This window comes from Phasianus colchicus, chromosome 3 (assembly GCF_987193195.1).
Source record: "Phasianus colchicus chromosome 3, bPhaCol1.hap1.1, whole genome shotgun sequence".
In the NCBI taxonomy this organism is placed as follows: Eukaryota; Metazoa; Chordata; class Aves; order Galliformes; family Phasianidae; genus Phasianus; species Phasianus colchicus.
The window spans coordinates 35,209,925-35,223,787 of record NC_143438.1 but is presented as its reverse complement, the minus strand read 5'-3'; the positions used below and the strand labels follow the sequence as shown (position 1 = coordinate 35,223,787).

The 13,863-nt window shown below is 41.9% G+C and overlaps 1 protein-coding gene across 1 annotated transcript; it reads right to left on the bottom strand.

Moving 5' to 3' along the window:
- Positions 1–1,343: 1,343 nt before the first annotated feature.
- On the bottom strand, positions 1,344–13,665 carry CAVIN4 (caveolae associated protein 4). The gene is made up of 2 exons (XM_031589105.2): positions 13,105–13,665; positions 1,344–2,458 (listed from the first exon to the last, which is right to left on the bottom strand). The coding sequence occupies exons 1-2, from the start codon at positions 13,513–13,515 to the stop codon at positions 1,796–1,798; spliced, it is 1,074 nt and encodes a 357-aa protein (XP_031444965.1). The 5' UTR covers positions 13,516–13,665; the 3' UTR covers positions 1,344–1,795.
- Positions 13,666–13,863: the final 198 nt, after the last annotated feature.

The following is a 13,863-nucleotide window of genomic DNA, read 5'->3' as shown; positions in this document are numbered from 1 at the left end:
CAGGAAGAAGACCACGGCTACCTGCTTCCAGAAAATTCTGTGAAGTTATTGAAAAACAAAACCTTCAATGTATCCCATCATAGAAACGTCTCTTTCCCTTTCTACTTGTGCTTACCATGCAGTGAAGATGCACCACTGACTGTTGAAAGAGGTATCTTCCTCTGCTTGTTTCCCTCCCTCTTCCCATTCTGTCCCTCCATGCAGTGGCATTACTCCTTTCAATCTGACATCTCAATTTGCTTTGAGATGCCATAGATGCCATTAACATGGCAAAACATTGACCTTTCCCAGTCAGCATTTCTTAGTTATTACTGCTAAAGCTCTTTCACTTAAAATGTGATGTCCACCGGACTAAATGAAAGAAATGGAAGGCAGAAGAGTTGAAATCAAACTAATTATATTTAAATTCTAGATTAACAACAGGGAGTCCTCAAACAATGTATAGAGATAACCAAGTTACGCTCTGCTGTTAAAACGAATCTGAGATATTAAACACACTGATACAGCTTTTGGCACTATCATACAGGTTTCGCACAGACAGTAACGCCTGACGTTGCTGTAGGTAAGCGCTTTGAAGGCAATGCCATTTCAGAATGAAGAGAGCAATACAGTCCAGCAACTCATGTCCGCATAGTGGCCATGTTTACAAACATATCTGGTTTCAGGGCACTGGGGGTTGCAAATAAACAGCATTCCATACTCCAAAGGGTGTCCATCTCGTAATCCCTGAGGCTGTGGCTGTCCATAGTGATGGTGGTGGGACACAAAAAGCTGGGTTATGGCCCTTTACTTCAGCAGCTTTGTAGAATAGATTTTAATTGCAGTGAAGCTCAGAAAAACCACACAGTCATGGAAAACAAAACACTTCTCTTGTCTGGCCAACTACATTCATAAACCCTATTATCCTCTGGATAGAGTAACAAATCTTAAAAAGATCTTGAGGGAACAAACACAAACTCTAGTTTTTATCTCTATTTATCCAGAACCTACACATTGATTTTATTCCTCTTTTACTTTTCCATGCCCTTGCATTTCTTGCTAGCATGTCTTTCCATAGCATGAATATAACTCATTCTCTTTTCCTCCTGGTATGTCATATTTAACGTCCTCTGCTTTATTACTCTTACTCCATAAGTGCAGGAAATACCTTGCTTAAGCCCATCAATCCTTCCTCTTCCAGAACGCTAGAAATAATCTTTAAGCACTTCAGAATCTTATCTTTTCCACTGAGAAGAAATGCAAAAAAACTATTATTCTTTCTATGTTTTGTCCCACCCCGAATAAGGCAGGAACTTCCTCCTGCTGTTGCAGTGAGGGCCCTAAAATGAAAAGATTTATACTGCTGAATGGACATTTTTCATAGCTCTTCCTTCTGCTAATATGATGTAATAGCTTCATTATCATTTTCTGAGGCAAAGAATTGGTATGAGATTATGGAAGACATTTTTATAATGTTGTACACAAAACTGAAGAGAGTAATTAGGCTGTTTAAATGAATGCTAATTCAGTCTTGAAAACAGAGCAGATTTCCATCTCCCTTTGCCACATCGCATGGGTTCCATATGGGCTAATGCTGGCTGCTGGCACTCTCTGGGGGCAGTCCCTATGTTCAGCTGGTGTGGCTTTGCTCCTGTCAGGACAACAACACTACAGATACCCACGTAGATGATAGAACAACATCAATACATGTTTTGTGATAGAACAAAAATTCACACATTTTTCTAAAACTGAGGGCATACAGCCTGTGTTCTCTCTTGTGCCTGAGGACAGTATGGGGTGTTTGTTCATCAATTCCTTACAATGATTGCTTCAAGTCTAGCAAGGGGACATCATCACCTCCACCCCCTCCTTCTTTTCCTTCCTGCTTAAGCACCACTTCTGGGATCGTCATCACTCCTCTTTCAGCTGTCTGGGCAGCACCTCTTGGTGTGCTGTTCTTGTCTTTCTTTACCTTCGTGATCACTTCTGTATAGGAGATCTCCTCAGTGAAGGGCTCAGCGGCCGTGAGCTCGGTGGCTATGTGCACACCAGCCTCCTGACTCCCCTCCTGGCCCTCAGCTACCGTTCGCTCTTTGTTTTTTTTGTGGATCTTGAACGTCTCCTTTGTCGGGGCTGCCTGTGAGATGGTTTTCTTGATCCGTATCCCAGATTGTTTCAGTCTCTCTCCTGACTGCCTGATCCTCTCCCTCCTTTCAGGGGTCACGATTCTAGTTCGAAGCCTATTTACCTTCTTGCCAAAATTTTGCCTCGTCTTTTGGATATTTTCTCTTGAAAATGCCTTTTTGATATCATCTATGCGCCTCATCCCTGATTTCTTGAACTGAGCTGCTTTGCTCTCTTCAATATAGTATTCTTCATCAGAAGACAGATCATCAGGTGGGAGGAAGTCATCCTCGAAAGTTTCACCAGCTGTATGCTCTTTGATAACAGAGAGAGATGAAGGGCACTCGGTTTCCTCCTGTGAATGAAAGCACAGAGTCATCTTCCAGCAAGTCTGTTTTAAAAGGGTTGTGAGTGAAGCATTCTGTTTGTTGGCTTGCAGTGAATTACTGCTAACCAAAATACAACCTTGTAACAAAATAAGGTAGGGTCATACTATCTCATGTAATCTTACAAGATACAAATGGCAGAAGAAGCCTTTGGCAAATTCTGTAAAAACATTGTACCTAATCAAAATTTTCTTTTCAGACTGGTTCTGTCTAAAAATAATGAATTCATGGCTTCACATTTACTACTCCCTAACAGTTTTCAGAATAGATGTGTCCAATTCAGACAATCATAGGTTGGAAAGGACCAGTAAGATCATGTAGTCCAATGATCAGTGCATCCCCACCATGCCCATTGACTTTGTCCCACAGTGCCACATCCATACAGTTCTTGAATACCTCCAGGGACAGTGATACCACCAACTTTCTGGGCAGCCTGTGCCACTGCCTCACCACTCTTTATTACAAGAAATTATCCCTAATATCCAACCTGAACCTGACACAACTTGAGGCCGCTCCCTTTTGTCCTATTGCTGTTACCTGGGAGAAGAAGCTGACTTCACTTTGCTACCACCTCCTTTCAGGTCATTGTACAGAGCAATAATGTTATCCCTGAGCCTTCTCTTCTCCAGACTGAACAATTCCAGCTCCCTCAGCTGCTCCTCAGAAGACTTGTGATCCAGAAGGTTCACAGTTTCATTGTCCTTCTTCATGGTTTTTGAAGCTGATATGCCTCTCTTATTTCTCACGAATAAAAGTAAATATCCCATAGACAAAATAGGTACTTGTGCTTGTGCCAGCTCTACCCTCCCGAAGAGAGGACTGCAGCCCTTTATCTCCATAAGATAATTGCACATTCTTGACAAATTAGAACTCAGTGAACATTTCTGATGCTGCCCGGAAAGGAAAGGACCCTTAACGTATTAATTTATGTGTGCTAGCTACACAAGAGTCAGTAAGAAAACTAAACATTATTCAGTAAACCCAGTTCCACCCAATTCTCTCAGGATATGCACCATGAACTTGTCTTGCTCCATCTGTAACTTACAGCAAGCACCTCTGGTTTTCATGTTTGCTTTGGTAAGTAATATGACATGCTGCCTTTTTGGAAGTGATGAGCGCTCATGATACCTTAGCCCTAGGAACTGATGTAGCCCCTCCAGAGGAAGACTGATAGAAGCTTAAAGCTCAAAAATACACATACAAATTTCCAAAAGCTGTAACCAAACAATTTACCAAAAATTGCTGAAGAATTAAAGATGTGGAAAAAAAATAACTTGTGAAAATGAAAGGATCCAATAATCCAGTTTATCTGAACAGGAAAATCTCTCAGGGGAACAGACCCACTTGGCCCCTGATACGAAGCCTGGTGTCTGTACAGACTTCAGAGATGTGTGGCTCAGTGTCAGTGTCACTTCTGCCTACAGCCACTGAGGGATACAAAGAGGAAAGCCCGCAATTTGCTGGAGGTTCATGAGGCAGAGATGGCCTTTCCTTCCCTACCAGCTCTGTCCATGTTTTTTTGCACGTCCTCTGCTCCCAGGAAGTGCAGCCCTTCAGGTGCAGATGTACAACACCTACCTAAAGCTTCTGCAAGCTGTTTCCTGTTTGCAGTAACCATTTCAGCTGCTTTCTGAGGCCTGCCAGTGTCAGCTCTATCTTTGCTACTGTTATCTTAATTCAGAAAGCAGGAGAAAGATCAGGAATTGTGAGATCATGAGGAATGGTCACTCTTGCTGTATACTGAAACTTTTTGCCCCAAAACGGTAGTTGTCATTTTTCACAGCGACTTGTTACTAGAAAGTCATGTTTAATGTTATTGTACAGGCTAATAGCACTATGTAAAATAAAATACATTAAGCCCTTTTGCGGATAGCTTTGGCTTCATTAAAAACCCTCCAGTAAAATAGTTGTTAATGCTTACAAAAATTAGGAACAAATTGTGTTGCATTGATTACAGTGGAATGTTATTCAACTCATCTGTCAAAATCAGCAGGAACAAAACTACAATACTTTGCTAATAATCATCTGCATTAGCATGTGCAAATTAACATTAATTACATAAAGACTTCTATATATAAACATAATCCCTTCTTTTCTGAAAATGAACTAAAACACAGCTGGAGAACAGTTCCTCAAAGTTTCTAAATTACAGCTCACTCTTTCAGCTGAAATGGTAACAAAAATATTTCCATAATGACTGTTCGGAAATTTCAATATGTACAGAAATAAATACAGTATGGTGGATGGGGAACACTGTACTTATGAAGGACACTTGTTAAAAAAAAAGAGGACAGAGAGATGGTATTTTGTTTGTAGTCGTTGGACTGTGTCTTCCTCCAGGAGAAGAGTGAATGTGTCTGTACTTTTGGCGAGCTGTTTCCCAGAGCTCTGCAGCACTCAGCCTTACAATCTGCTAGTTGAGGAAGAGTGCTTTAACTTTTATAGGTGTGTGATGGAATTAAGACTTCTGAACAGTAACATCTGAGCTAAGGCCCTATAGACTGGACACAGCAGCTGGAGTGGCTGAGTAGTATTTCTCACATGCTGTGGATGTGAGATGCTGCTGACAGTGAGCTTTGCCAAAGCTCTGATGCTCCCTTTTCCTTTGGTTTCTGCACACATCTTGCAGAATCAAATGTAGGAAGACTGTAAATTAGGTTGAGGTTGCACCTCTTCTTCAGATTTCTGGATCGAAGATGTTAGCAAAGTGGAAAATATTAGTGAAACTGCACTGTATCTTAATGAGGTTTTGTAATAAAAATACAGTGACTTAGTAGCCATAGGACAGCTTTCTCCTTGACTCTCTCCTATCCTATCCCTCAAGCACTAAGCACACTCTATACCCCTTATCAGTGGAGTACGGAGAAGCCATGAGCTTTAATTCACAGCAGAAGGTTTTTCAAAGGCCTTCGTACAAGTCCTTCTGACAGGGCTTTTGCTGTGCATGTTTTTCATCATCCACCAAAAAAATAAAGGGATATAAGGGCATTAAAGTGGATGTGACCAGTTCAGGATCTTTACTCCACTTCTCCTTTCTTGTTTGTTACACTTATCCTGGATTTCAAACAGATATTTCAAAGCCCAAACTGAGCTTCTAGAGTGGGTAAAAAAGAAAAAATGAACATTGACTTATATGCTACAAACTTCATAAAATAGTTTTACATACTTTTTTTAAAGAGCCTCATGGTAGAATTCTACCAATTATAAAGAGAACCATTATCAACACTCAACTGTTACTCAGTTTCAATTACAACTTTATCAGATTTTTTTTTTTTTAAATACAAGAAATAATAGCAGAGAAGAATAGAATGAGCAAGTAAAGAATTATGGTAGTGCCTTCAATTAAACAAACGAAACAATCACACACACACAAAAGCCCTAAAACATGCAAACATGTATGTATGTGTGCATACAAAAATCAATGTTCAAAATCCTAGAGAACCTATAGTACTCCTAAAGAGCTCCTAACAAACCCATTTACACCAAAAGTAGAGAGGAGAGACAGTGGAAACCTCATAAATCGCTGTCATTGTTGCACAATGGAAAGGTGATGGAAAGAGAGTTCTCTTTCCAGCCTTGGGACGTGTGGCAGGCAGTGTGCCAGTTATGGTATGGCTCCTGCACAGCTGGGACTGATGGTCACCTGGCAGTAAGGAGTCGGCGCACAGAGCAGCAAAATGGTGAGAGGCCAGCTCTTGCCTGGCCTGGAGATGCTGTTGGTATCTATGACAACCTGAGATGCAAATGACTGGCAGCTGATAAGCAGGAAACTGTATCAAGAAAATATATTAAAAAAATCCTGGCAATTTGCATGTTAAATGAATGAGTTGTTATTCAAACCAGTAGCCAAGGTAAATTGCTAAAACATCTCCTTGTAACCGCTCTCTAAATCAATAAGAAACTGCTGATGAATAACCAATTACAAATCAATCTGTACTTTTACTCCTATTCTAACAGTTAAGAGTGAAGCTTTGTATATCTCAAGTGATCCCTTCATTTTTCCTGCAAATATGTTATTTCAAAATCTCTGCTATCAAGGCAAAAAACTGCTCAAAGGAGGGAGAAATAGGATTATCTTAAAAGGGCATCAAAGGGATTTTATCAAGTAAAGTAGGAAGGGAATAAACACTTCAGCACGTAGGACTTTTTATGGCCAAGTGCTGTTGCTTGTATTTAGAATTACTTTTACATAATGAAAAAGCAGACTGATCAGAACAGACAATCCTTCTCATTTCCTCTTCTGTGAAGCCTGATATGCATTCCTTTTCTTTAAATTCTGTCAGAAATTCATTAATTTTGCCAGGACAGTAAAGAAACCTAGCTCATTCTCTCATTATCTGAGCGCAGCATGCTCCAGGCTATGTGTGGGTTGCTGCCCAGTTGTACCCCAGCACATGGAGAAGCTCTTGGCTCTGTATCACCACACGCTGCATAAGTGGACTACTTGCAGCTCCCGAGGAAAATCAAAACTTCACGCTCACTTTGCTCTTATTTTATGGCTTTGGCCTAGAGAATACTTCTGCAGGACAGTCAGCAGGTTTGCAATTTATCCGTACATAACAAATCTTTGTGAGTGGAAGAGGAGTGTTTACAAGAGGTGATGAGACAAACAAAATCTGTTTTGTAATGTTTTCATTCATTGTTCCCTCACAACATGACTGCTTTTGCAAGCTACTGCAGAGGGGCAGTGCTGTCAAGTACACAGAAACCCAACCATTCATCACAAGTTGCTGAACTCGTCTGCCCAAGCAACCTCTAGACTCCCTTTCAAGTCAATGGAGGTAAGAGGTACTTATCAAGCAGAAACTGCATGGAGAAGCTGATATCTGCAGTAGGTCAGACAAATCAACCTCCATGAATTTCTCTCTATTCTCTCGAAGGGAGTCTACAAGCAAACATGTGTCTTCCTGATGTCCAACACCTGGCAGAAAGAATGCCATTCTAAATTTTAAAATTCCTGTTCATGGTTTCAGATATTCCTCACTTCTAGGCCTGCGCTGTATTGGTCACTATTATTCCTGTACCAAGACCCAGCTCTTCTCAGCAGTGCTGAGAATTTCAGTCCTAACTGCTGTTATCAGGGTCAAGTTCATTTATTCTTAGAATTCTTCAGATACAAGGCAGATTGCTGAAATAGATGTGTTCTCAGTGGTCACGTGCAGCCTTATGTCCATACATCTCCATACATCTTTCTGGGCAGCCTCTGGGACCATGGGGAAGAGGCAAGCAGGCTCACAATGCAGCTGCACTCTCCCACTGGCTTGCTGGCCAAACCCACACAAAGCCCTGAACCACAGCATCCAGTGTGAATGTAAATTGGGATCTGCTGTTTCCACCACTCAGCTTTAATAGGTGGAGAAAAATCAGTGGCATCCCTTAGGAGAATGGCTGCTGTCTCTTGTTAGGCGCCTCACAAAGGAATGGGGCTGAAGGCCCTGCTTACACCCTGTCAAGGGGTATGGAGACAAGTATGCTGTGAGCACATGGTCCTGTGAAACAAGCAACCTTTCCCATTTTAAGAACATAGAAATGGCCCAGCAGCTGCTTTGTCTTTCTTTTTTTTTTTTCCCCCCTGTTCTCTTTCTTTGAGAACACATCCCTAGAACTACAGTTTTCCTTTAGCTGGTTGAGCATGGTTGATTTTTCCCCCTCAAAATCACAGGTGATTTATGATCTTCCCCCAGTGTTTAGCACTGGCTCTGCTCTACCAGCCTGGCTGTTAGCTGCATGGCACAGGGTGGCCCAGAGCTCTGACCTGAAAGGCTGAATCCCACACTGGAAACAAAGGACTTTCTACACTCTTTGACACAACTGCTGGGTTTTTCTTATTCTCTATAATTTCAGCCAAGGCAATTACCTGTTTCAGCTGTAAAAATATATTTATATACGCCACAAATCTTGAATAAAGGCCCTCTGTGTTGAGGCTTGGCAAGCACAATTAGTCAACTCATGCTATCTCTTGTTCATTAAGTTTTCATGCTCCATTTTTGATAGCAAGAGGTTACATACAGAGTTCATCCCCTCTCCCTGTGGAGTCAAGCAGAAGACCAGGCTCTTATGTCTCCAGCACAAAGAGTCCATCCCTGGTTTCTACTCATTCAATTTACAGCCACTTCATCTTTTTGCCAGCGTTCTTTACTGTACTCCTCATCCCTGTCCCAGCACATGCATAGAATCATAGAATGATTCTGATTGGAAAGGACCACTAAGATTATCAAGTCTAACCACCAGTCCACCCTTACCATGTCCACTGACCATGTCACTCAGTACCACATCCACACAATTCACAAACACCCCCACCTCCCTGGGCAGCCCATTTCAAGTGCCTCACCGCTCTTCTGGAGAAAAAATTTTTTCCTAATATCCAACCTGAACCTCCCCTGATGCAAATTGAGGCCATTGCCTCTCATCCTAGCACTGTTATCCTGTAGAAAAGGCTGACTCCCACCTCACCACAACCTCCTGTCCAGGTCATCACAGAGGTGCTAAGGTCTCCCCTGAGCCTCCTCTTCTCCAGTTGAAACAATCCCAGTTCCCTCAGCTGTATGAATGGCAACAAACCCCCAAACATCTTTTGAGAAATGAATATATCCTTTTATGTCCTTCCCAACTATGGGGCCTATGAAGTCAAACTATCAGCAAGAGCTTCTGCTAAGTAGCGGAGCTGACTGTGCACAATTCAATTACCACTGCTCTAGCTTTAAAGATAATTTGCTTTCTTTTCTGTATTTTTTTCTCTGGACTGACAGGTCATCATTTTAAGCATATTTTATTAGCAACTGCATCGCATTCTGTGCCAAGATCATTTACAAAAGTAGCATACAGTTGACAGCGATGTCTGAAAAGCAAACTCTCCTAAAACCTTTTACAAACCATGCGTCCCACAAAACAGTCCACTGTTATTTGTTCTTTTTCCAGATTGTCTACTAAGAGCTAAGACATCAGATACAAAAACAGGAAAAAGGATAAGCTCTGCCATGTTTCTGTAACACATAAAAATAATCAAAAATGGGTTACCTACAACAGTCTGTTCTTGGTGAGCTATTTAGCCTCATGGAGCTAATGGTTTTGTTCTGCAGACAGCTGCCTAGAGCCTCTCCTAAGTCTGCCCTTCTCATGCCCAAATAACATCAGATGAATGGCAGTTGTTTCTTTTGTCTTTTTTAAATAGAAGCATTATATTCTCTACCTTTTCAGTCACGCTGACCCTCAGGTTTTTCTCAGCATAGGCATAATTGAAACTGCGTACTGACAGAGGGTGCTTTTATGCAGCAGGTCCAACAGAGCCTATGTTTGCAGCCTCACTCCTTGAGCTTGATACACCCCTAATGCATATGGAAGTGCTTCCACTTCAGATTTTCAGATTATTGTCCCCATTTCAAGTTCACTATTTTTAATGTCCAGATAATCATGCAGCAAAATGACAGAGGCCAGGAATACCTTTCTATTTTAATCTGTTTATGTATAATATGAGTGTTCCACACAAGGCTTCATCTGCTGGCCTCTCACCAAACCTGCAGTGGGGCAGTCCCTTCAGGGGATGCTGTTCTGAAGACCAGTTGCTGTAACATGGGCTTCCTGGAGGCTGCACATTCAGATTCGGAGAGGAACATGCAGAACATGAGAGAAAGTAAATGAAGCAAGTTCTTTCAGGATTAAAATTATTCAGAAATTAGCTATTTCTGAATAATTTAGTCAGAATGAAACAAATTGTGAGGTGCTCTTTGACTGAAGAGAAATGACAGCTCTCACAGCTGGTTATTCAGAATAACATGAACAGAGGTGAACAGAGACCTGTACAACCTATAATGTACTCTGTGTTTCTCATTATACTCTGAGGACAGCTGGCACACTGGAGTCAAAGACATCTCTAGAAAGTCTGACGTAACCTGGCAGTTTTAATGGTGCCATCAACCTGGACAGGAAAACTGCCTGCCAATAAATCTTGTCCTCAACTGCCTGGCCTTTTAAAAACGAATGCTCACTTTCTCCTAATCATTATCCTCACGGATGATCATTTCGTCTCTTTTAAATGTGAGGATATTTGCCAAATCTTTTCATCATGGCCGAGGTCTCTTGGGAATCTCCTCCAGCCAACGATCCTTTTCAACCTGCCTGCTCCTTCCATCAATGATGTGATCAAAGCCATCCACTTGAAAGAAAATCTTTAGGATTTAATTGGTGTTTCCTTTTTCCTCATAGGCCGATGTTCTGGCACAAGTTAAAACTAAAATCCACAGGAGCATTCCACTGTAGCTACACATGGGTCACTGGCTCCACCACAGCGTCCCAAATGGCTCATAAAAAAAAAATGCCACTACAGAAGAGCTGTCACTCACAACCTCCAAGTAAACAACTTGGTTCCATCTATTTGTAAAATACAGGGAAGGGAGTGGGTGCCCCACACTGACTCACCAGCTATTAGCAGACTTCCCCTCATGGTAGCCAAGCTTCAGTCATTCAGGTCTTGGCAATGCAACAGTGCGCTTACACCGGTGTAAATCAACAGTGTGAAAATGACTACGCTTGTGTGAAAGAGGCTTTCAGGAGTGTGTTGGGCATTAAAACTCCATCACGTTGGAATACCTTGCTTTTGTGATCAAAACAGTTCTCCTCCTCCAGGAAAGTGTTAAATGTCAGACTGCAAAGATAGCAGCATATAGTGCTCCTCTGCTGTGCATGAGGGGAAAGGTTTCTTCAGTTCACCTTATGAAAAGGATGGAAGTCACAGAGGAAGTAATTCATGTGCTCAACCAGTCCTTAACTACCACAGAAATGGAAAACTAGAAAGAGACAAATCCTAAATTCTGTTTGCATTTCTGAAAAGTTCCAACTGAGGGTTAAACGTATGGAACACGGTGCAGGTTGTTCTTGTCCAGCAAAATAAGCAAAGAGTCCAGAGACTCCACTGAAGGTGATTATCACAGAAAGTACACATGGTGAGAGCTGCCTTTGATGTGACAGGTCTAAAAATAGCAACAGTTGTTCTTTACAGCTATGTGTAAATCTATTTCCATAACATTTTACTATACTTAATGAATAATAAGTGATAACTCAGGTTTTCAGGGGTAAAAATTGTATTATGTCATGAATACTGTTTTAAGAACAAACATTTTCAAAGCATCAACTTTACTGCAATAATTATGGTAAAGGGCTATCGATGAAATGGCACTATGCCATTAATCAGGAAAGTCAAAGATATTTATTATCTTTAGATGAGAAAAGATATGCAAGGAAAAAGCAGAATTGCCTGTTTGCTATTCCATCATGATAGTGCAGCTTGCAATAATTGTAATAATTGGCTGAATTCTGCCCACACTTTCTTCTGTGCAGCCACAGTAAGTAATTCAGTCAGAAAAGCTGGGAGGCACAATTTGGCTGCATATGTTACTAACATTACATTAAAGAATGCCTACCTTCAGCTTTTACTTTTTTTTAAAAAAGCTATTTCTTCCCAGAACTGGAAAATAAAATAGTTAAGAAAGCTGGGTTATGCATAATAATTTATCAGCTATATATGCTGGTGAATATACTCACTGAAACAAGTGGACCCATTTGTGCAAATAATGTTATTTATGAACAAATAGTTAGAAAATCAGGGTTCAAGACAAGGCAATGGGAGCACATCATGTTACTCAGAATGGCTGACATTCTCAAGACTGCCTAATGATGAATAGGACTTGTTTTGAAAGAAGCTTTGGGGATTCACTGGAATGAAGGAGAAGCTATGCTTCTGGCAAAAGATAAAACACTCGCACTTTCTGTTGAGAAACTGGGAAGTTTCAGCAAATGAAGGATCAGGCCATTAAACAAATGAGTTTCACAGCACTTGCTTGTCAGTGACAGATCCCATGAACTGGCTGCACTAAGGGCTCTGTGTATGGGTGTCAGCAAAAGCCTGCCATTTTATGAAACTCCTCCTCAAATACTATCATTTGTAAGAACAGAGAACATCCTGGAATGAAGAATGATGAAAGAGTGTATAATTCACTCACCAAGCATGATTGGAAGAACCGTGCTGTGGGAAAGCATTGCCAAGGATAGCAATGCAAGGAACTATTTGCTGCAAGGAAGACACTGTGGTTCTGAGTTTATGCACACAGTGCTGCAGACTGAGACAATGAAGGAAGTCCCCAAGCAAAAGCTTGGGTAACACTGCAAGTTAAATACACCATATGTTTTAAAATTGTTAAAAGAAAGACACTGTACCTGAGAGCTTACAAACAATTTGTTATTTGGACTTCTACCTAATATGGTGAAAAAAATATGAGAGATGAATGTCAGGCATGGTTTGTATGACAAGATTTACAGGGCCTGCCTCATATTACCTTTCAGAGAGGCAACAAATAGTCCTTGCTGATCTGCAGTTAATCTTACACTACTGGCTCTGAAACCCACCAACACTAATAATAGACTGCACGCACAGCCTCCAGCCTCCCGTGGGCTCTGCTGAAAGGCATGGAGAAGTGGAGCTCAGTGCTGAAGAGAGCATAAAGCCACACTTCTGCTGGACAGGCTGCACCTTTTGGTTCACCATATGGTGCCTACTCACAGCTACCAAGGAGGTGGCACAAACATAGCACAGCAATGGTTATGACAGACAGGTTTTGGTTACCTGATAGATCACAACCCGGAATTTGTTTTTCCTCAGCATCTCCTCTTGCTTTGTCTGCACCTTCCGTACATTGGCGCTCTGCCTTTCCACCCGCGCACGCACTTCCTTCATGGTGGAGCTGACCTTGTGGGTTTTCTCCAGAAGCTTGTTTACTGTGTAGCCAGTGTTGCCGTGAGCCTGGGCAAGCTTTAAGATATCAATCTGTATGGTCTTGATGGCATTTTCCATCTCTCTGTGCCTCTCTTCTATTCTCTTCTGGCTCGCCTGCACGCTGTCCACGATGTTGGCCACTTTGTCCAGGACCGTCACGATGGTGTATGCCGCGTCCTGCTCTTCCTCGTCCTCAGTGACGCTCGACAGGCGGTTTTGGTGGAGTCTGTCAGCCTCCAGAGTGATCTCCCGGCGCTCCATTTTGCCTCTCTTTGGCAGGAGCCTTTCGTCTGAATGCCCTGCAACCACTACTGCAGGCAGCCGGTGTGACAGGCGGCCTCGGCCATGCTGAAGGGTGGGAGTGGAACGCCGCTCCTGGAGGTGGGTCAGATGCTTCTGCACACCAAATGTCCACACACGATGGCTCAGATGCTTTCAGCAACATGAAACCTCTAAAATTAGGAAGCAATGTCTGGAAAGGAGCACACTTTTAAAGGGTCACGCTTCTGTGCTGATGAAGTTATTAGTGTTAATCCAGGGAAGTTAAGTAACTTACCAACTAAGCAGGCGAGCAAACTCGCATATTTTAAATGATCTACTGTTGTTTTT

Bases quoted from the DNA above. Each gene is read 5' to 3' on its own strand.
- CAVIN4 (XM_031589105.2), bottom strand. From the start codon at position 13,515: ATGGAGCGCCGGGAGATCACTCTGGAGGCTGACAGACTCCACCAAAAC. The intron at 2,459-13,104 runs GTAACCAAAACC...TTTCATTCACAG, and splicing joins TCCGGGTTGTGATCTATCAG to GAGGAAACCGAGTGCCCTTC.